At 41.5% G+C, this 22,781-nt stretch overlaps 1 protein-coding gene across 22 annotated transcripts in view; it reads right to left on the minus strand.

The window, feature by feature from the left end:
* The window catches only part of Nrf1 (nuclear respiratory factor 1), a 152,714-nt gene that overhangs the window by 20,158 nt on the left and 109,775 nt on the right, over positions 1-22,781 (minus strand). For 21 of the 22 annotated variants that reach the window (XM_004856350.4, XM_004856348.4, XM_021237647.2 and 18 more), the window contains 2 exons: positions 19,441-19,598; positions 12,463-12,587 (listed from right to left, as the gene is read on the minus strand). In XM_004856350.4, the coding sequence (XP_004856407.1) occupies positions 12,463-12,587; positions 19,441-19,598 (283 nt within the window). Of the gene's footprint in view, positions 1-7,793; positions 11,483-12,462; positions 12,588-19,440; positions 19,599-22,781 lie in introns of those variants that run through there. The other variant, XM_087204552.1, reaches the window with a different exon arrangement.

The following is a 22,781-nucleotide window of genomic DNA, read 5'->3' on the forward strand; positions in this document are numbered from 1 at the left end:
AAAGAGAAAGATGGCTGAAACCACAATGACAGGAGACCTTGCATGAGGCAGTGCTGCTCCTTCTATTTTTCTTTTCTTTTTTCTGAGATAGGGTTTTGCTACGCAGTTCAGGCTGTCTTTGAACTCACTCACTATGTAGCCCAGGCAGGCCACGAACTTGTGGTGATCTTCCTGCCTCAGCCTCCTAAAAGCTGAGATTACAGGGGTGTGCCACCACACCTGCTTATTCCTTCTAAAGGTGCCTACAGCATAGCACCATTGTAGGGGGGAAGCAAGAGGCAAAGAACCCTGCCAAAGGAAACCCTCTTGCAGTGAGGCTGTGTCTGAGGTATGACAGAAATGTCTGGCACATCTAGAAAATCGAATCTCAGTATACTCAGGGATACACTACACTTCTCAAGCAGAGGCTTCCTGAAATGAAGATTCTTTATCTCTCTACAAATAAAGGCTTGCTGGCCTACATTCTAAGCATATTTCCCCAAATGAGTCCTTTGTAGATTGATTCCCTTCCCACTCACGGTTTTGTTTTCTTTTTTTGGTACTGGGGATTGAACTCGGGACCTTGCACTTGCAAGGCAGGCGGCGGAACCACTGAGCTAACCCCACCCCCTTTTTGTGGTATTGAACCCAGGACCTTTATACTAAGCCACACCCCCAGATTTTTATTATTTTGCTAAGTTGCCCAGGCTTATGATCCTTCTGCCTCAGCCTCCTGGAGTTCTGGGATTACAGTCATGCACCATCATGCCTAGATGGTGTGAGTTTTGTTTTGTTTTTTGATGGTGTGAGTTTTTAATAATTGTAACAGTAGTAACAGCAGCAGTGAAATACAGGTGGTGGTGGTCAACAGTTACTACTGAGCCAGGCATGGTGGCAAATGCCTCTAATCTCAGCACTTGGGAGGCTGAGGCAGGAGGATCACTGACAGTTTGAAGCCAGCCTGGGCTACATAATGATACCCTGTCTCAAAAACAAAAACAAAACAAACAAACAAAATAGGTACTGCTGCCCCAAAATTAGTACCACTCTTCTATCTCTCTGGATGGAGGGATTAGGAACTCAGGAAAACAGCCACTTCCTTCTGAGAAGGACTTTAAGAGGTCATTATGAAGGAAGTAGGGAAGGAAGAAAGCTTTCAGGGCTGAAAATCATCACCGAGCCATCCCTTCCTTCCCTTGGTGTCCTGAGCATAAATAAAAAGAGGAAGTTCTTTTACTCAAGAACCTTGAAAACTTTATTCTACAAGAATTTGTCTGTGCACAGCCATTCCACATCTATGATCCCCTTCTCAGCAGTAGCTGTGCTTCAGTGTGTGATGTGAATTCATCCAGGAGTAACGGCTCCTCCCAGCTGTGTAACCCACCAGGCTGTTCTCTCGGGGGGCCACAATAAATCCTACAACTATGAGGAGAAGCTCATACCCCAGAGGAATCTGAGTGGAAATACGCAAGTGGCCTGCGTCATGAGTAAAATAGAGGAGGAAGTGAGTCTAGGTGACACCACTGCCTCCTGTCTCAGGTTTTCCTGCTCAGGACTCTGGAGTGCCTAAAAATAGGCCAGTTCTTCTTGTAACCTCCTGCCTGGCTGTTTACTGGCTGCGGATTACTGCAGTCACATGTTGTTGTTCTTTTTTAAAGCAAAGCCATGCTATAAGCCGAGAAGGTCATCAGGAGACAGTCTCAGAAGGATTCTTGTGGGTGTCCACTGTGCAGAGGGGACCCAACTTGCCAGAAGACCACAGAATTTTTGTTGTAGTCATTAGATCAGCACTAACCAAGGTAACTTTAGGCAATGATGGCAATGTTCTGTGTCTGCACAGTCTACTATAGCAGCCACTAGGTACATGTGCCCATTTAAATCTAAATGTGAATAAATTATAATTAAGTAAAAATCCAGTATCTCAGGTCACATGTAGCTATTTATCACTTGAAATATGATTAACTGTCTTTTTTAAAAAAAATTGTCTTTTAAATTTTAATTCAAATAGTCACATGTAACTAATAGCTACCACACTGGTGCAGTGTTATTAATTTATTTTTTTAAGAGACAAGGTCACACTATTGCTAAGGTTGGTCTCAGTCCTGGGTTCAAGCAATCCCCATGCCTCAGCATCCTGAGTAGCTGGGACTATGGGTGTGCGCACCTCAATACCTCAGGACCTAGACTGGACAATGCAGTTTGAGAGTTCTGATATCATGTATTTATTTGTCTTTGTTAAGTTTACCATGACTTTTTAACTTCAAAAGTGAGAAAATTAAGACTATCATTCTCTATATCCTGCAAAATAGTCACCACACCAAGTACCAGTTTAATGAGATACACAATAAAGACACAAATTTCATCTGTTTTCTACCTTCTTTACATCCTAGGTTGGGCAGTTGGCAAGTGGCCAAGAAGGGGAAGAAAGGAAGCCCACATTGGTCAGGAAAAAGAGCACTGGAAATCAGGGTTTGATTTCTGGTTTCACCACAGCTTGCAAAATCTGTTCCACTCACCTCACTGGGGAAGACAAAACAACACAGAGACTGCTTGGGATGTGCAAGAAGATGGCAGTGGTGGCAGTGACAGTAAGAAAAGAAACATGGAGAAAGGGAAACGATGAAGATTCTAAATATGTAGTTACGTGTAGTGCTTACAGTCAAGCAAAAACAGGGCCAAATGGAAACGGTGATTTTCCCAGTGGGACATCTACCAACATGTTTCCCAGAATGACGACTGCTCATTCTAAGAGAACAGCTGATTAGCTCACAGAGGGAAAAGACTGTCTGCAAAGGAAGCTGTCTCCTGGCGGGGTCTTGGGCAGGCAGCGGCATCACTGTCCCAGGCTGCTACACACTGCTGAGTTCCCAGTGCAGCAGCCAGCTGCAGGCCTGTTCACTGTGCTCCCTTCCTGCCTCTTCTTTCTGAGCCCCAATGCCCAGTTCTCTTATCTTTTTTTTTTTTTTTGATGGTGGTACTGGGGACTGAAACTGAATCCAGGACCTTCACACTAAGCTATACTCTCAGCCATTTTTTATATTTTTGAGACAGGAGGGTTTCTTTCCCAGGTTGAGCTTTGACTTGTGATCCTCCTGCCTCAGCCTCCCAGCATGCTGGGGTTGTAGGCACATGCCACCGCACCCAGCTTCTCCTCATCCTATTTCTCATAAGCAGTAATCTTTTTAGGTCTGTGAGTATGCTCTCTTCCTCTTCCATTTAAAAAAGGTCTATGATTTGGAAGGGAAAGTGGCTATACTACAAATGAATCTTAACTCACTTTTTCTTGCAGAATAGGCAATGCCTCAGCTTGGTCTGACTGAATCCATCCTAGTGTCTTCATTTCCTTTCAAGTCACTTCCTAATAAGTGGGCTGGTGGGAAACAGCCAATTCCCTTTAGGAGGGTGTCCTCAAATCCTACAGTTAACACATGTGCTGCTCCTTGGGGGTCCTTCAAGGTGTGTGTGTGTGTGTGTGTAAGGGGACAAACATATCCCGGGACTCATACCTCACACAAAAACCTCTCTTCAGGGGCTTTGTGTGTCAAGTCCTGGAGGCACTGAACTTGCCACTTTTGGATTAAATGTACAAATATTATCATAGAATGCAACTGCATTTTTAAAGCTATTATGTTCTATGGTGACTGAAAATGCATTCTTACTACAAAAACTTTATTTAGTATATTTATTTAAATATTGAAATACCAAAGCAAAAAGCACATTGGCAACTTTTTGATGAGTAACACTGATTAATATGCTTCTTAAATTAGACACTTGCATCTCCACCAGCTCTTGGGAACAAGTGCAGTATGCTGATGCCGAGAGAATGAAAGAAGTGAAGAGTCACCCCTCACAAATGAAGATGAAGTTCAATGCAACTGTTGAGATCTGAAGAGACGATGTCCCTTTAAGAGTTAAAAACAGCCACACTAACTACTGCAAACTTTGTTCTGGAGGTCAACAGCAGGCTCAGGTAAGAATGAGAAAACCTAAAGAAGGAGCCTCTACGCAATGTGACCTTGCCTCAGTCAACTTAACCAAAAAGGCCTCTGACCTAATCTCATTTTTGGTTTATTTTTTTGAGAGAGGGTCCTGGTATATAGTTTAGGCTGGCCTTGAACTCACTACATAACCCAGGCTCTTCTCAAACTTGGCGATCCTCCTGTCTCAGTGCTGGGACCACAGGCGTGTGCCACCATGCCTGGCTCTCTATTCTCATTTTTTACAGCCTCTACCTCTGGAGCATAAATCCTCCAGCTGCTAAGTTGGCACACAAAGCTGTCTGAAAAGCGGGAAAGCAAGGCCTACAACAGTACTGTGGACTCCTACGCTTTAACCTGCCATGAACAAAGATAGACGAGGACAGCATATCCTTGTGTCTGGCACTGAGCTAAGCCCTTTACAGGAATCGTCTTGTTCAATGCTCCCCATAGCTTATGAGTACGAACTATCATTATCCTAATTTTATAGCTAAGGCTTACAGAGGTTAATTTGTCTGCCTGTAATCACAGAGGTTATTAGAGGTGCAGTTTGAGGAGCATCAAGCTCCTGCAGGCCTACCAATCTCCCCTGCCCTTCCACCTTCTTACTCCCAACATACCACAACAGACAACCACAAAGTTAAATGACCCTCACAACTTTTTTTCTCCCTGGGGGTAGGGATCGAGCCCAGAGCCCGGTCAGGCAAAGCACATGCTCCACCACTGAGCCACATCCTACCCCTTCTATAGCAGAGATTCTTAAGTCTCTGGAGTGCCTCTGATCTAATTAACATCTGATCAAAGCTACGGATCCCAGGAAAATACAAATAATTCTGTGTAGAATATCTCAGTATCCAGACATTCAGGTTAAGGATGCCCTAATATTCTTATAATACACATAAAGGAGGCTTTCACAGAAAATCAAAACACTCACATGTTGCTTTCTGTGGTTCCAGGTGGACCTCATTGCAGGCTGGCCTTACAGCCATCTTCTCACTCAGGAGGGAGGGCTCCCAGAATTGGAATACTGTATATGCCCCAATCTCTCTTGGGGACCCTACCCAAGAATGCTGCTCCCTTCTCTGAGCCTTGTTTGTCTGAACCATCTCTTTTGTTATTACTTTTGTTAGAAAGATCAATTTTCCCTTTTTATTTGTTTTGTTTGTTTTAAGACAGGGTCTTGCTATGTAGTTCAGGCTGGCCTCAAACTCACTATGTATCCCTGGCTGGCCTCAAACTTGTGGCAATCCTACTTCAGTCTGGGACTACAGGTGTGAATCACCATGCCCAGCCTGTTATTTGTTTGTTTGTTTGTTTTGGTACCAGGGATCCAACTCAGGACCTCGCACTTGCCAGGCAGGCACTGTGCCGTTGAGCTACATCCCTGGCCCTGTTTTCTTTTTGAGACAGGGTCTTGTTATGTAATCCATTTAGGCCTTGAATTCTTGATCCTCCTGTCTCAACCTCCTGCATGCTGGGATTACAAGCATGTAGCCCTATACCCACTAAAAGATCAATTTTTAAAAAGCTATTCCATCAAGCATAGATGAGAGTGAATTCAACTAGAGAAATACATATTGTTTATAAAGTTTTTAATAAGGCCAAAGACAAACAGGAATGGGAAAAGAAAACATTTAGTGTTAAGAGAAGACAGGGCATTTTCTTCCTAAGGGATTTTCTAAATTGATATAGTTTGACTTGGCAGTGGGCTGGGTGGTAAAATGTACTTTGTTTTTGCAGTTCAGCAAGCCTGAGTGGGGTCTCTCTCAGTTGTGGGAAATTTCATGTTTAAGAGTTCTGACTCCTGCCAGGGCCAGGCCTGAACAAAGAAAGACCTGTAGCCCCAAAGATAAATGAGAAGAGCTGCTCTTTCTGTAAATGTAGTGTTAATGCCTCATCATTGGCTTTAATTTTTAAACAGCCCTACAGTCCATTTCCCTTCATCCAGGGCACAAGGTCAGAAAGTTGAGACCTCAGATCTTAACCACAACAGCATAGGTGGTGCTGCTAAAAAAACATGTGAGGGCTGGGGATTTAGCTCAGTGGTTCCGGCGCCTGCCTCGAAAGTGCAAGGTCCTGAGTTTGATCCCTGGTACCAAAAAAAAAAAAAAAATGTGAGGATAAAAAAGATGGAAATAAGGCCTTATTCCTCTAAATGAACTTTCAAGTTAGTGTAATGTTCACTCTCCAAAGTATTCTTTGGAATTTTGAATGATTTTTTTCCCCTCCAAATTTAAAGGTAGCCTTTCACTAACTGCTATCATCACAATGATAAAAAATTATGGTACAAGGCCAGGGATTTAGCTTAGTGGTTCCACCACCTGTCTCGCAAGCGCAAGGTCCCAAGTTCGATCCCTGGTACAAAAAAAAAAAAAAATTATGGTACAGAGAACATACCAGATAAATGGAAACAGAAGTGCTCTCCCACAAGATTCTATACACCCTATTTAAGAGTTCTGCATATGATGATGATATTTCAAATAAGTATAGAAAGGATGGATTTCAACCTTTTTAGGGAAATAAATGATGCAGGGGAAATTGGGCTATATAAAAGGGAAAATACCAATCTAGATTTCTACATAATGCCACACACTAAAATAAATTTCAGATATTTTACAATATTCAAAATAAAAAGACCATATTAGAATTGGAAGAAAATAATTAATCTAATTTTGAGGACAGAGAATATCCATTAAACATAAAAGCAATAGACAAATAATTAGGGAAATAAAATGAAGGTCACAGAAGTGAAATAAAAATAAATTAGGAAAACTACAACATGCAAAACAAAGGGGTTATATCATTAATATATGAAAAGATTTTTCATAATAATGAGAAAGAAAAAGATTCCATCAGAAAAACAGGTTAAAAACTTAAGTTGGCAAATACTGAAACACACAAATGCAGATAAAAACATAGAAAAAACTCATCTATTGCTAATATAGAATACAAATTAAATAAGATATAACTGATTGCCTACCCTGAAATAGGCAAAAATATTATAAGTATGCTAATAACCAGTGTTGGTGAGAGGTAAAGAAGCAGGTTATCAATAGCACTGGGGGAGGTGTAAGCAAGCATGATTGAGGCAGAGATCAAATAAAGTTATGGAAAGACTGAACAAAGACAGTGTTACCTTTATGTTTTTATTTTTACTGTCTTATTTATTTACTTTTTTGAGACAGGGTCTTCCTATGTAGTTCAAGCTGGCCTTGAACTTACTATGTAGCCTAGGCTGCCCTTGAACTGGTGGTGAGCCTCCTGCCGGGACTTCAGGCATGTGCCACCACATCTGGCCAGTATTACCTTTATGATAAAAAATATTAATAACCTAAATAATCAACAATAGAGAATTGGGTAATTATGGATAATATATGATGAAACATTAGCAAGCATTATAAAACGAGCTTTTCAAAAAATATTTAATGATACAAAAATGGTTAAGATATTTCAAGCAAATTACCCAATTACTACTGAGGATATGATCCTACTTAGGTTAAAAAAATGTTTTTTATGAACAGGATAGTCCAGATTTTCTGGGCATGGTGGCACATCTCTGTAATCTCAACACTGGGGGGTGGGGAGGCATGCGTAGGTGGGCTGAGGTAGGAGGATTGCCAGCAGCTCGAGGCCAGCCTGGGATACCTAGTGAGTTCAAGACCAGCTTGAAGTACATAGTGAGATCCTACCTTTAAAAAAAGGTCCCAATGGGGCCGGGGATTTAGCTCAGTGGTTTCGCTGCCTGCTGTGCAAGCGCAAGGATCCGAGTTTGATCCCCGGTACCAAAAAACCCCCCCCCCAAAACCCAAAAAACCCCAAAACAAATCAAAACAAAAAAGAATCAAAATATCAAAAAAGGGCCAGATTCAACAAAAAACCCAAACATTCTATTGGGTGGAATTATGAATGATTTTTTTATAATGAGGACCAAATAAATAAATAAATAAATGCCCATGGCAAATGCTGTCTATGCCCCTTCTTTTTTTGTTGTTGTTTTTGCTACTGGGAATCGAACTCTGGACCTTGTGCTTGTGAGGGAGGCGGCAGCAACACTGAGCTAAATCCCTGGCCATATGCCCATTCTTTTTTCTTGTGGCATCATTAAAGAGCATCAGCTAGTTTAAAAAATGTTGAGTTTCTTAGTTCCAGTAAGAGTTTTGATTACTTACAAAGTGCAGGCTGGCCTTAAGCTCACTATGTAGTTCAAGGCTGGCCTTGAACTTGCAGCAATCCTCCTGCCTCAGCCTTACAAGTGCTGGGATTACAGGCATGAGCCACCATGCCTGGCTATGGATCTCAGATACTCTTAAGAGCATAGGTGGTCTGAGCGACCAAGTGTCAGCATATTCTTATCTTTCATTATTTTTGAAGCAATGGAAAGGAGGAGAAAAGGTCTGCACACCTGTTCTCTGCCTGCCCTGCTCCCCACATGAATAGCTGTATCTGCTGGTCTTGGAGACCATGAGTCCCGGAAGCACAGAGGACCTGCAGCCCAGCAGAGAGGCGGTGGAGACAAAGGAAACAAACAGGCTAAGGTGGGTAACTTCTTATGTTAGGATGTGTTAGAAGGAAAAAGTATGGAGATAATCATGTTTGGTTTTGATTATTGAGACAGGGTCTCACTATGTAGTTCAGGCTATCCTTGAACTCACTATGTAGCCCAGACTGGCCTCAAACTCACAGTGATCCTCCTGCCTCAGCCTCCTGAGTGTTGGGGTTTCAGGTGAATGCTACCATGCCCAGTAGAGGTAATCATGTTTTTGTTTTGTTTTGTTTTTTAAAGATGAAGTAAAGAAAGGAACTCTTCCAGTGGTCTTTCCCAGCCTTTGGTAATTCTACTTTCATGTTAATGAAATGGCATCAGTAAAAATCTTTGAATTGAATCAAATCAAGCCATGATATGCCACCCTAGGATATCAAAGATTCATTTATATTTACTGGAAACAGACAGAGAACAAAAATGAAATAAAGCCATTCTAGTGCTTTAGTAGTTCCTGTAGTGGTGTGTGGAGTGGTGTCAGTGTTCAGAAAAAAGGGTATGTCTTCAGGTTACATGGTGCCAGTGCACTTTTTTTTTTTTTTTTTTTGGTACCAGGGGTCCTTGTACTTGCAAGGCAGGTGTTGGAACCACTGAGCTAAATCCCCGGCCCTGTGCATTGTTTTTGTTAGGTCTGATCTGGCAACCCAGAATGCAAACCTCTACCATGCACAAATCATTCTCTAACACCATCCTACAGGATGCCATTTTATACCCTGCTGCCTGGCCACCACCACTGGTTACAGTACCCTCCCAAGCCCTACATGCAACTGTCCTCCATGTGCTAGTTGTATCCCACAAGCTCTGTTTCAGGCCTCAACCATAACCAAATTGCTCTTAAAAAGAGTCATCTGCTAGTTGGATTGTTATTTAAACATTCTGGGAATCTGTGATGAATTTCTTTTTTTTTTTTTTTTCTTTTTTGGTACTGGGAATTGAACTCGGGACCTTGCGCTTGCAAGGCAGGTGCCGGAACCAGAGCTAAATCCCTGGCCCTGTGATGTATTTCTTTATCCAGTAGTGTCCACCTCTAAGTTAGTTCTATGCCTACAATTAGGACCTTATACTGTTGTTCTTCTTTATATTTTTCTGAGGTACCAGGGATCGAACTCAGGACCTTGCACTTGCAAGGCAGCCTCGGTGCCACTGAGCTAAATCCCTGGCCCCTGCTGTTCTTGATAAGAAACTGTTCCCGATTAAAAAACAAACCCGGAAAACAAAACAAAACAAAAAGCCAAACCTGATTTACTGGCAAATGCTACACGTGCCATTACACAAGTGACAAAGAAGGGCAATAGGATACCAAATTAGCTGGTTAAGTGGGAAAATCCAGACTAGTCCCAGAGAAATCCTATAGCCCTATGGGCAAAAATGTTACAAGACGGAAGGAATATGAGAGCTTTGTGGATCATCTCCAATATTAGCTTAACTCTCTGGCTTCCCAAGGGCAGATAAGATAATTGGGCTTTGTGTAAAGTTGCTAGGATGAGGCACTAGACAAAAATCTGATTTGATGCAGAGAAACTACACTGAGAAAGGGGTTAAGTTTAACTTTCAAGGACTAAGTACAGAAATTCAGCAAGTATTGGGAATCACAAACAGGATGACCTGTTTTGAGGGAACCACTCTTTTTTTTGAGGTGGGGTCTTGCTCTGTTGCCCAGGCTGATCTTTTTTTTTTGGAACTGGGGATCAAACTCGGTACCTTGCACTTTCCAGGCAGGCAGCGGCACCACTGAGCTAAATCCCCGGCCCTGCCCAAGATGATCTTAAATTTGTGGGTCCAAGTGATCCTTCAGCCTCAGCCTCCCAAGTAGCTGGGACTATAGGCATGTACAGACCACCATGCTCAGCTGGAACTATGGACTTTTAGGATGTAGAAGAGAATTTTCTCTTATCACAAATGGAACCCACAACATGAAATTCAGCACTAACTGGTTTACAAGAGGCAGTTTCCAATAGTGAGTATGGTTCACCTTCATTGTATGGCTGAACAGGTCTACTTGGCTAGATACCCAGGTGGTCCTTAAACTTACCTATAAATACATCCATTTGAAAAGGTGAGGTGGAGAAGCCAGAACTATAAGGCAATCTGTTCTCACCCAGACAGATGAGAATTGATTAGAATGGGTAACAAAGTCTACCAAATGCACCAAGAGGACTACTTTTAGCACTTTCATCAGGAATAATAGCAATCGAACTTCAAAAGAATGTTTCATAACTAGATATCCTACCTTCTGTTCAGAGTAGCTTAGGACTTAGATGAGAAAGGGAAACAGTATGGAAATAGAGGTAGGATTCTAGTCACAGTGGGAAGTTTTCTTTAATTCCATCTATGGCCCATTTCATCCTGAACATACATGGCTGTAAGATGCCCTTTATCAAGCAGCATTCTGGCTAAGATCAACCCCATCTCCACTTAGTTGCTTTTTTTTTTTCTTTTGAGACACAGTCTTACTATATAGTTCAGGCTGGCCTTGAATTCACTATATATATATATATGGCCCAGGTTGGCTTCGAACTTATGGTGCTCCTCCTGCTTCAGCCTCCCAAGTCCTGGGGTTACAGGTGTGTGCTACCATGCTTGGCTACCCTATATCTTAATTTAGGTTAGTTCAAGAAAGCCCCTATCCCCAAAGAAAAAGCAGGTGGTAGTTGTAGTACTGGATTTTTTTTTTTTTTTAAGAAAATGATTCTCAGAAGTCATAATTGCTCTGCATTTCCTATGTTATTCTTCTCTAGGGGAACAGAAAAACTTTCTTTCCCCCCACTTCCAGTGGTATTTTTGTTGTTGTTGTTGTTGTTGTTGTTATTTGTTTGTTTGAGACAGGGTCTTGCTATGTAGTTCAGGTTGACCTCAGCCTCCCAAGTGCTGGGATTATAGGTGTGTGCCACCATGCCTGGCCTCCCTCTACTTCCAAAGGAGGACACGACATTGTGTTTTTCTTCAAAGACTTTTCCAGCTGGCAGGGTATTTAGTCCTTAGGGACCTACCATAAAAAAGGGTGGGGGTAGGAATGTCTCTTTCAGCCACTAATGCCATTAAGGAACTCTGCCTAAATAAAGTATATTTTTTATTTATTAACTTTCTAAGACTTAAAAGCTACAATTTCCTCCCAAACTACAGAGCACTTAATTTGTCTTGCTTAATTATATATACAAGAAAAATCACACAGAGTCTCACAGATTGGGCCTGGTTCTCCTCTGTGACCCAGACTTCTGAGGTACCTTCCCCGGGCAGCCCAACTCTTGGCCACTGACTCTGAGAGCCTGCTGAAGTGGATCCAAAGAGATAGATTGGAGCTGTAAGTTTTTGCCACCAAATTTCTATGAACTTTATCCCTTTTGTTTATCGGGATATTCACCAATATCCAGGAAGTCAAAGAGCTGGGAAAGAAGGGGTGGTGGCATGTTACTGGCTAAATCCAGATGTCTTCAGTGAGGCCACGTACAACTGGAAGCAGAACCCACAAGACCTACCAGAAAAGCACCTTCATCACAGCCTGCTGCCTTCACCCTGGGGACAGGTGTGTGGTGGCACTTTTCCGGAGGGAGTTCGAACCTTCCACCCACCAATAGGAGGGTCTCTTCTGCAGTCATAGGCACTGATCTACCCTGCCCCACAGGAGTAAATGTGTATCCTATAGCACACAAAGGACAAAATGTGTCCTGTAGCAAAGTCTGAAGTATCTCTCAGTAAGCAAGTCTTATCACAGCAAAATTAGCATTTTCTAAAGAAGTTCTTCAATTAGGTAGTCATTAGCATGCCATTTTCCTTCAGGAAACTTCAAGTCTCCTTTTAGTGAAAGGAATTAGAAGCTCCTAAAATGTTCCTAGGCATAATATGCTACCCATGAAGAAAAATTCCAAGCAGGCTCAATCTCTTTCTGAAGGGCTTACTGCCAGCCAAGTCAGGAAGGTTTAAGTGGAAACAGGCAAGAAATTCAATAAAATATTTATGCTCTCTTACCATTAGCATCTTGGACTCCAGTAAGTGCTCCGACAGCTGCTGCGGTTTCCCCAGACAGGACGATCTGTCCCCCTCCTTGTAAGGTGGCCTCAGCCAGGGTGGCGACAGCATGGGCAGCAGCTTCACTGTGGGTACACGGACAGAAGATAGGGGGATATGCAAGATGAATATAGGTATAGTGCTGTAGGCAGGAACATTGCCTTTCCTTGGATCTATTTACTGGCTCGATGGTTGTGAGCCTACAGCCAAATACTTGAGAGCAGTACTAACAGAGTCAGGAGTAATTTAAAATGATAATAATAAACAGGCAGAAAAATTTTAGGCCTTACATATTTATGAAGCTAATGCAAATTTTTCTTTAAACCTAGGTGATGAATGTTTGAGGACAGAAAGGGTTCATATCAGTCTCTCACTATCATCAATTAAGTGCTTGCAAGCTGTAGTGGAAGCTCTGATCTACATCCACAAGGCAAAGCCACTGTGGTTGTCAATCACAAGGTTTTCTTTTCCCTTTACAGTAACATAAGATGGACCATCAGAGACTGTCCTTTTTAGTCAAGGATGGATGAGAATGTGAGGAGTCAGCAACCTGGACATGCTACTTAATTAATATTAAATCATGACAATTTAGTTTATATTCATTCTCTCCAAATACAAAGTAATGGTTGACAAATCTCCTGAAAAGTCCAACTCTTCCTGTATACGTAGGCAGGGCTAAAAACAGACTTAACATTTAAAATCATCACTATAAGCCTAAACTTCTTGCCTCTACAAATACAGTGAAATAATAAATCTTCTTTCACTTTTTTTTCTTTCAAAGCAAACACTGTGTAGAATAGAAAGACATTAATCGTCTGTTTAGAGGGAGCACTATTCTATTTTTTTATTTGGTACCAGGGATCAAACTCAGGTCCTTGAGCTTGCGCAGCAGGTGGGGGAGCACTATTCTAGCACTGTGTCCCACTTTTCCTTTCCTTCCTATATACTTTTGCAATGTGGATATTTATTTTTCTTGATTCTGTGGTGCTACAAACTACAGTGAGTCCCCCATTTATGAACATTTGAGTTGTGAACTTTCACAGATATGAACAGATCTCACATTCGGAACATTCACAGATGTGAACAAATTGTGGAAGTAGCTCATAGTATCTGCTGCACACTGTCACATTGTGCTGCTGTGCACTTACTGTACAGTGCAATAGTATACAGTAGTACAGTGCAAATCAGAACCCAGGATGTCCAGAGGCAAGAAGAAAAGCAGTGGTGATGTAGAGGGGACTGCTAGAAGTGCAAATCAATAACCATGGAAACAATAGTGAAAATACAGCATAAGATTCACTTTGTTGGACTTATGAATGCATCCAACTTACGTTTTCCCAGAATGGAATTCATTCATAAGTTGGGGATTTTCTTTTAAGAGTTTTATAGTGCTAGGTTTTATATTTTAGGTCTTTGGTCCATTTTGAATTTAATGTTTGTATATGTTGTTAGGTAAGGGTCCAACTTCATTCTTTTGCATGTGGATATTCAGCTTCCTCAGCACCAATCATGAAGACTATCTGTTTCTTATTGGGTAGTCTTGGCACTGCTGTCATCAACCATTTAACCATATACAGGAAAGTTTATTCCTAGGCTTTCTATTCTATTTGACTACTTTATATGTCTGTCTTTAGGCCAGTAGCACACTGTTTCAATTACTGTAACTTTACAGGAGGTTTTGAAACCAGAAATGTGAGTTCTTCAGTTTTGCTCTTTTTCACGATTATTTTGGCAATTTGCAGCCCATTGATATTCCAAATGAATTTTAGGATGGGTTTTTCTATTTCTACAAACAATATCATTGGGATTTTAAAGGAACTGCACTGAATCTGTAGGCTATTTTGAGCAGTACTGATATCCTAACAATATTAATCTAATGACCCTCATATGGCTTCTAATTACTATTTAGTGTTACCTTTGTGTAAATATAGTCTTTTTTTTTTTTCTTGGTATAGGAGATTGAACACAGGGCCTTAGCACTGACCTACAATCCCCCACCATTTTTTATTTTGAGGCAGGGTCTCTAAGTTGCCGAGGCTGAACTTGAATTTGTGACAATCTTGCTTCAGCTTCTCAGAGTGCTGGAATTATAGGTATGCACCATGCCTGGTTTGGACATATATATATATTTTTTGGTACTGAGGATTGAACTCAGGACCTTGTGCTTGCAAGGCAGGTAAAGTTTGTACATATAGGTTTTTATAGACTCTTTTTTTCCCACTTAACATTATATTTTCTCAAGTAAATAGCCTGATATCTACTCAAAACAATAAATGCAAAATTGCTGATCTTTTCCTTCCCTTCTCTTTTTGATTGTTCTGTACTGGGGATGGAACCTAAGGAGTACTGAGCAACATCCCAAACTCCTTTTATTTTTTGAGACAGGGTCTCACTAAACTGTCTAGGTTGGTTTTAAACTTATGATTTTCCTGCCTCAGCCTCTAGAGTAGATAGGATTATAGGCTCGCACCACTATGCCCAACTGATTTTTTCTCCTTTGTTAAAGTTGGCTACCTGTGGCAATTGCTTCTGGATGGGAAAAAAACCCCCCAAATTTATAGGTTTTCTTTGATTCAATTCAAAGTCATGATCATATATTTCAAATCTATTTGCTTCCTTTATTAAAAAAATTGCAAAATAATTAAAGTTGAACAAAAAACTAAGCATAGTCATAGATTTGACATGCAGCCAGATAAAAGCTAAGCTTGTTCTCTCTGCTGACACACTCTTAGGAGGGAGTTATTTCATACTATTCATAATAGGCACTCAGAGCCAGCAGGAAGTCCTGATCTAGAATTACTACAAAGGCTGTTCTTTGCATTTTTCATGATAGAATTTAATTGTAAAGTGCTTTCTAAGTATTTAATAGAGACAATGTAATGAATAACTACTGTATATAGCACCTACATCCTTAATTTTAAATATTTTTCTAAGAAATTGCTATCACTACATAGTATTTCCAGCTGATTTTACAGTCTAGCTATCATGAATTAATGACAGAATATTTCCAATCTGACTGAGACTTCATGGAAAAGAGAAAAGCTCAGACCCTGGACAACATGCTTGCAGTTTTCTGGGGAAGGCAGGCAATGGCAGCTGTCAGCCCCTGACTTAGAGTACCTGTAGCTGGCCATGCCCATCAGTCTATCAGGCTCTAAGTATCTGGAAGTTATTTTCTTTAATTCCTATGGTATGAGTTAAGAAAAGATGAGAACCAGCAACACCCTAGAACAATCTAGGATGTCCAGGGATAAGGGGCCCAATGGGGGTGCCAGGCTGACAAGTGGGTGAGGTTAGTTATTCCACCCTATCAGAAGCCAGAGACCAGGCAGGATGGGTAGGTTTTTTTTGGTGCGGTTAAAGCAAGGGCCTTCACACTAAACTACATCCCCAGTGCTTTTATTATTTTTTATTTTGAGACAGGACCTCACTAGGTCACCCAGGCTAGGCTTGAACTTGCAATCCTTCTGCCTTAGCCTCTCAAAGTGCTGGGATTTCAGGCATGCATTGGGTGTTTTATGTTAGCCCACAAAGATGATGAAAAGATATTAAAATGTTCTTGATTTATCACTATACAGTTTTTAGACAACAATCATTTCCAAACCACAGCAGTATTGGGCACATTCAAGGACTGAATTTGCAAGAGGACCTGTTTAAGAGGGATTATACGGGCTGGGGATTTAGCTCAGTGGTTTCGCCACCTGCCTTGCAAGCGCAAGGACCCAAGTTCAATCCCCGGTATCAAAAAAAACCCCACAAAAAACAAAGCAAAAAAAAAAAAAAAAGAGGGATTATAAATCACTGATGCATAACTAAACTAAAACTTTGAAGACAAGCATGGTAGCATATGCTTGTGATCCCAGCACTGTGGGAAGCTGAGGTAGGAGGAACACAAGTTCAAGCCCGGAGCCTCGGTAACTTAATGAGACCTTATTAAAAAAAGGGGGGGTGGGTTTGGAAGGTTGGAGATGTAGCAAAGAGTGAAGGGCCTGTTCCTCAGTACTGCCAAAAACCAAAGGAAATCAAACCAAACTTCAAATTCATCACTGTATGGCAACAAATATATAATGGCATCACTTCCTTTCCTCTCTGGTTGTTTGGACTAAACAGCCTTTTTTTTTTTTTTTAAGCTGTGATACTCTGTTTTTCACTTGTTCACCTTGATTCCTTCTCTACATCCTTCCTTTCTAAAATGTTCATTGATTCTTTATTTTGAAAATTAAAATTAACCTACTTTTTAGCCCTTTGGGCTGTCCCAAAGCCTGAGTAAGCTAAGGCCATGGAGGCCCAGGTCCTGTTCTGATTTGCTGCATGAAACTCTTTAACACCATGGTTGAAAAATAGGTCTGCCCTGCATCTGTCCTGATCCTCTTCTCTAAGGGCTCCGGCTACAGAAGTTCCTCTGCCTCCCTAGCCCCCACCTGCCATTACATGCAGTTGGCCTCGCCCTTCTCACCCTGCACCCACATCTGCTGTTTACAGTCCAGCAGAGGTGCAGGTGGTCATTAGAGAGCTATGCTTGTTCCAGCTGCACCTGAAACAGAGAAGGCTGGCAGGTAGCAGGTTATGAAATCGTTTTGTTACTATAGGAACAAAGACCAGATTTCTCCGTGTATTTTCACTAAGATGACTTCCAACAAGGAACTCTATGGTGAGGCTGTGAGTGCAGGGGATAAAAGGTTCTACTGCAACCCATCCACAGAGAAGCCATTACCAAGGGCTTGCCTTGAGTCCAGCTTGGCTGACTGAGACATTACTGTGGGTGATAGCTTGCTATAGGCTAGTCTCAGATGCTGGGCCTGGCTCCTTCAACATGGGCAGAAGTAGCAACACACCACTCCCTCAAGACTCACTGGGACAGTGGACTATTTGATTGCAAACAGATTTCAACATCTCTTTACCCCTCCTTCATCCACAGTGAACCACATTCTCCTTCCTTTGAAGTAAACACTGGCTACCTCAGCTGCATCCAAGTTTGTTAACAAGCCCTCGGGGAATACAATTACTCTTGCTGCTTGGGAGATAAGCCCTGGTCCTCACAGCAAAGGGAGTCAGAATGGGCCTCAGATTTTCCACTATGTAGAAGGCTCCCAGGACACTTGCACCTCACTGGAACATGCAGGGTGCTGACTGGAAGGCTCAAGGTTTGCTAGTTTATAATGATGGCCTGTTAGGCCCAAAGTCACAGACACAGATGTCACCAGACTAAAGGGAGGGAGGTTCTTACTTGAACCATGATTTCAGGAAGTTTATCTGGATTTTTCCTCTCAAAGGAAAGAGTAAGACTGAGCCAACATGTAAGAAACTAAGTAAGACTTACATGTTACTGAAAAGTGACATGGTTCAACAGGCTGAGAAGAAAGTGTTTGAATTCCAGGTCACTCAGGCAACTCTCAGAGGCCAAGGATGTTTGTGTGTGTTTCAGTCTTCTGTTGATGATCAACCACCAAATTCTGGCTACTACAGCCTGCAAAATCAGTTACTTTATCTCTATTCTTACATTAGTTTCCAAGACGTTAACAAGGTACACTTGGATTGCCTCTCCCTAGCAGGTCTTATAATCAATTTTCTTTCTTTTTTTTTTTTTTTTTTGGTACCGGGGATTGAACTCGGATCCTTGTGCTTGTGAGGCAGGTGGCAGAACCACTAAGCTAAATCCCCGGCCCAATCAATTTTCAATACAATCAATTGTGAACACAGATCTTGAAATATAATTTAAATGACAATAGTTATAATTTCTAGAGTGCTAAATAGGAGCTGGACACCCCAATGAGGGTTTTATATTCATCATTTCATTGAATCTGTGTGTGATGAGTATCAGTCTGACAATAAAAAGAAGGAAGCCAAGTCTCAGGGGTTAGGTTTCCCAAGAGCAAAAGACAAGTGGTGGAGCTGGGATTCAAAGTGAATTTATGCGACCTTGTAATCCTCTTCTCAACCACCACACTGTATAGCCTCATACAGTATACTGTTTGTACATAAATCTATCAATGCTTTTAATCTACCTTAACAATCTAAACTGCAGCTGGTTTTATATTCTGGGGGAGGTGATTTCCCTGTCTAAACTTCTACAATGTTTAGTCTGTACTATGACTCAATAGGGAACTGCACTCTCATATTGTTTGCTAGGTGTTTTACTGAAATCAGTCTCCCCAGTAAGAGCATGATTTCTCCAAGAGCAGTGACTATGTGCTGAAGCACGAAAAACTTACCTAGTAGGGTGCTGCTGTGTCACAGAGATCAGTGACTAACAGCTGCCATGAATAACAGCAGCCCTTACTGCAAGTCAGGTGGTATCAAAGGGTCTCATATGCACTAACTTTTTCAGTTCTCATAACACCTTGGCAAAGGCAGGGACAGTTATTACGCCCATTTTACAGACAAGGAAAGTGTGGCTATTGAAACTTCAAATAAACTGCCCAAGGTCAACCAGTTAGTGGACAGTGTGGGCTTCAAGCTCAGGAAGCTTGGCTCCAAGGTCCACCCTTAATCATAATCAAAATGCCTGGGTGAGTTGAAAATAAAATTGGGTCAGAAAAAAGAGGAAGAATGATATGGGGATAATCTTTCCTATCAAAAAGCAGTAAAAAAATCCAGGAGAGGGGCCGGAGATTTAGCTCAGTGGTTTTGCCACCTGCTGCACAAGCGCAAGGACCCGAGTTCGATCCCTGGTACCTAAAAAAAAAAAAAAAAAAACCCAGGGGAAAACAATACAATTCCATTTTGGAAACTACCGACTAACAGAGTATCCCATTCTGCAACTCCCTTCCTAAACCTTCCTGGAGAAAAGTTCAATTTTTCTTGGCAAGGGCTTACTATAAACCAATCTACAACATCTTGAGAGTGTTAGTTCCAACTGCCAAGTGTACAAGCTGAGGGACATCACCTCTCTGCAAGGACAGACCCTCGACCCTCATTTGCCCCGCTCCCTGCTTCCACCTGTTGAGCGCCATGGTGACAGTGGCTCCCTGTTGCATCTCCTGAGAAGCTGCCACTGCGGCCTCTGCCAAGGATGCCACCGCCTGGGTGGCCTCTGATGCCTGCGTTGTCTGGATGGTCATCTCACCTCCCTGTAATGTGGCCCAGTTTTGTTCCACCTGAAGTAGAAATGACAAGATGGTCAAAAGTCACAGTCGAAAAAGGGTTATGCAGCCGGGGATTTAGCTCAGTGGTTTCGCCGCCTGCTGAGCAAGCGCAAGGACGCGAGTTCGATCTCCGGTACCAAAAAAAAAATGTGAGCCAAATTAAACCTCTTTAAATTTGGGCTGGGGATTTAGCTCAGTGGTTTCGCTGTCTGCTGCGCAAGCACAAGGACCCGAGTTCAATCCCCAGTACCAAAAAAAAAAGGGTTATGATCTTAAAAACAGTAATCCTTATAATAAATTGTCATGCTTTTAGCCAAATAAATATATACTTTTAAATCAACATGACCTATGATTCACAGACAGGGCTTTTAGTATGTTATCTTTTGTGTTTAAAAAGAGAAGTTGTGGGCCAGGGATTTAGCTCAGTGGTTCCGCCGCCTGCCTCGCAAGCGGAAGCTCCCAAGTTCAATCCCGGGTACCAAAATAATAAATAAATAAATAAAATAAAAAGGGAAGTAGTAGAATATATATTTGAATTTGCTTATATTTACATAAAGGAAATTTTGTGACACACACACAAATCCATTGCAAATACTTCTTTGGGGTTGGATGGAAGACAGAAAGCACTGTACACTTTCCCCTGTATACTTTTAATATATTACTGATTAAAAATTAAGGTTAAACTTTTGAATAGACCATATGAATAATTGTGCTTTTGTTGAAAAACAAAAAAGGATGTGAAGTAATGTATGTGTTAATACCTTGATTTAGCCACCCTACAATGTATGGGGTTTTTTTGGTACTGGGGATTGAACTTGGGTCCTTGCACTTGCGCAGCAGGCAGCAAAACCACTGAGCTAAATCCCTGGCCCTAATGTACACTTTTTAAAAGATTACATTATACATGATAAATTCAAACTGCACCAAAGGGAGTATAATACTAGTACTCCAGACTCTGCCCAAAGGGTCTACTACTACTACCCATTTTCTTATATTTGCAGTAGTATTCTCTGTATATGCAAACACACACACACACACACACACACACACTCACACACACAATTTTCCCCTTTCTGTTCCTTCCATTTTAACACGAAAAATGACAGCATAGTCTACCTATCTTTTATGCCTTGCTCTCCTCACACACAATACTTCTCTGAAATGATTTAGAACACAGAAAACTGTTTCATTCATTCGTGATCCATAATAACTCCTACAGAGCATTGGATTATATAGAAATACCACAATTGACTTACCAGCCATCTTTTAATGGGCATTCAGGTGGTTTTAGTCTTTTGCTATTACCAACAATGCTATGTGGAATATCCTTACATACCATTTTGTATAGGATATGTGAGCCTACCTATTTGTAGGATAAATACCTAAAGGTAGAATTATAAATTGGTTATTTTGTATTTTGATTTTTGATGGAAACTGCCAAACTCAGCATTTTTTCCCCCTCCAGTGCAGGGGGTTAAAACGAGGAACTTACGTATGTTAGGTAAGAGCTCCACAACTGAGCCACATCCCCAGCCCAACAAATATAAATATAAATATTTTTGGGTGGTGCTGGGGCTCAAACCCAGGGGCATGTGATATGTATGTATGTATGTATGTATGTATGTATGTATGTATGTATGTATGTATGTTTGTTGTGTGTATACAGCAATAAAATGCTTTCTTTTTTTTTTGGTACCAGGGTACAAACTCTGGACCTTGCACTTGAGAGGCAGGTGGCGGCACCACTAAGCTAAATCCCCAGCCCTAAAATGCTTTCTTTTTAATGGATGAGGAATTATTAAGAAACCAAACTAAAAAACTAAGCTTTCTGGTAATGGAGTAAATGAGAAGACAATTTTGTTACAGCTAGCATAGGATTTCTCAGCCTTGGCACCATTAACATTTTTGGCCTGACCACTGTTGAGGGGGCTGTCCTCTGTATCACAGGATGTCTACTAGCATGCCTAGCTCATACCCACTAGATGCCATAGCACCTCCTTTGTCGTGACAATCAAAAATATCTCTAGATATTGTGCCAAGTGTAGTGGCACATGCCTGTAATCCCAGTACTTTGGAAGGCTGAGGCAGGAGGATCACTTTGAGTTCGAGGCCAGCCTGGGTTACATAGTGAGTTCAAGGCCAGCCTGAATTTCATAGCAAGACCTTGTCTCAAAAATCAAAAAACAAAACAAACAAAAAACAAAAAATATCTCCAGATATTGACAAATGTTCTTTCTGGCCCTGAGTTGCAAACCACTGATTTTTAGCACAATTCCTAAAGGAGAGATTTCTCAGTTCTAGATATCCGTAACTAGCTACTTCAACCCATTTTGCCCAATGAATATGGGCTGATTAATTATTTCCCCTCAAAAACAGAACAAAATGCAGTAGAACAGTGCAGGTTCTATTCAGATGTATGGGAAATAATAAATCTGCTTGTGTCTGATACCTTTCTGGACCTCGGGATGTTAGCGGTGCTTCCTGGGGCTCTATTGTCCCTGCTTCACAATGCTGGACCCAGTGAGAGCCTATCTTGTACCTGCCTACTACTGTGTCCCAAAGACAGTGCTACGAGCTCTAGGAGAGATGCTTAAAATTTCTCTTGCTTTGGTTCAATTACCATCCTAAGATTATGATAATGCTTCTCATTATCATAGATATGTCATGAGTCATTCTTTTGGGCTCCCTTAGTATGTGCCTTGGGTTTTTCTAGGAACAGGATAGTGACAAGTTTTCATGGCCCCTCACTATGGAGAGCTACAAAGTGACCCACTCAGGAACTTCCTAAACTCTTGATTCCCAAGGTGTGAGCTCACTTCTCCAATAAGCTTTATTGCCAACAATCCCAGTGTAGCAAGCTACACTATCAATTTTTAGATGGCCAATGATTCCACTCAAAAACAAAAACCATAGAGGCAGAAGGATCACTATGACTTTGAGGCCAGTCTGGGCTACATAGTGAGACCCTGTCTCAAAAGAAACCAAAACCAAAACCAAAAACCTGAAAATCCAAAACCCAAAACCAGAAACAGCTGCTGAAGCTGGCAGCACCGTCATATACTGCCACTGAACAGTATTCCTCTTTCTCACCCAGCCTCACTTGTAGCAATCACATTGCTGCTCTCTCCCCTGAGCTTGGCTTAGGGCAGCTCCCAAGTCCCCATACACTCCAGTGGCAGGAATTCAGCATAAGTA

This window comes from Heterocephalus glaber, unplaced genomic scaffold (genome assembly GCF_053883595.1).
Source record: "Heterocephalus glaber isolate CG9 unplaced genomic scaffold, H.glaber_assembly_v1.0 deba00000546, whole genome shotgun sequence".
Taxonomy (NCBI): Eukaryota; Metazoa; Chordata; class Mammalia; order Rodentia; family Bathyergidae; genus Heterocephalus; species Heterocephalus glaber.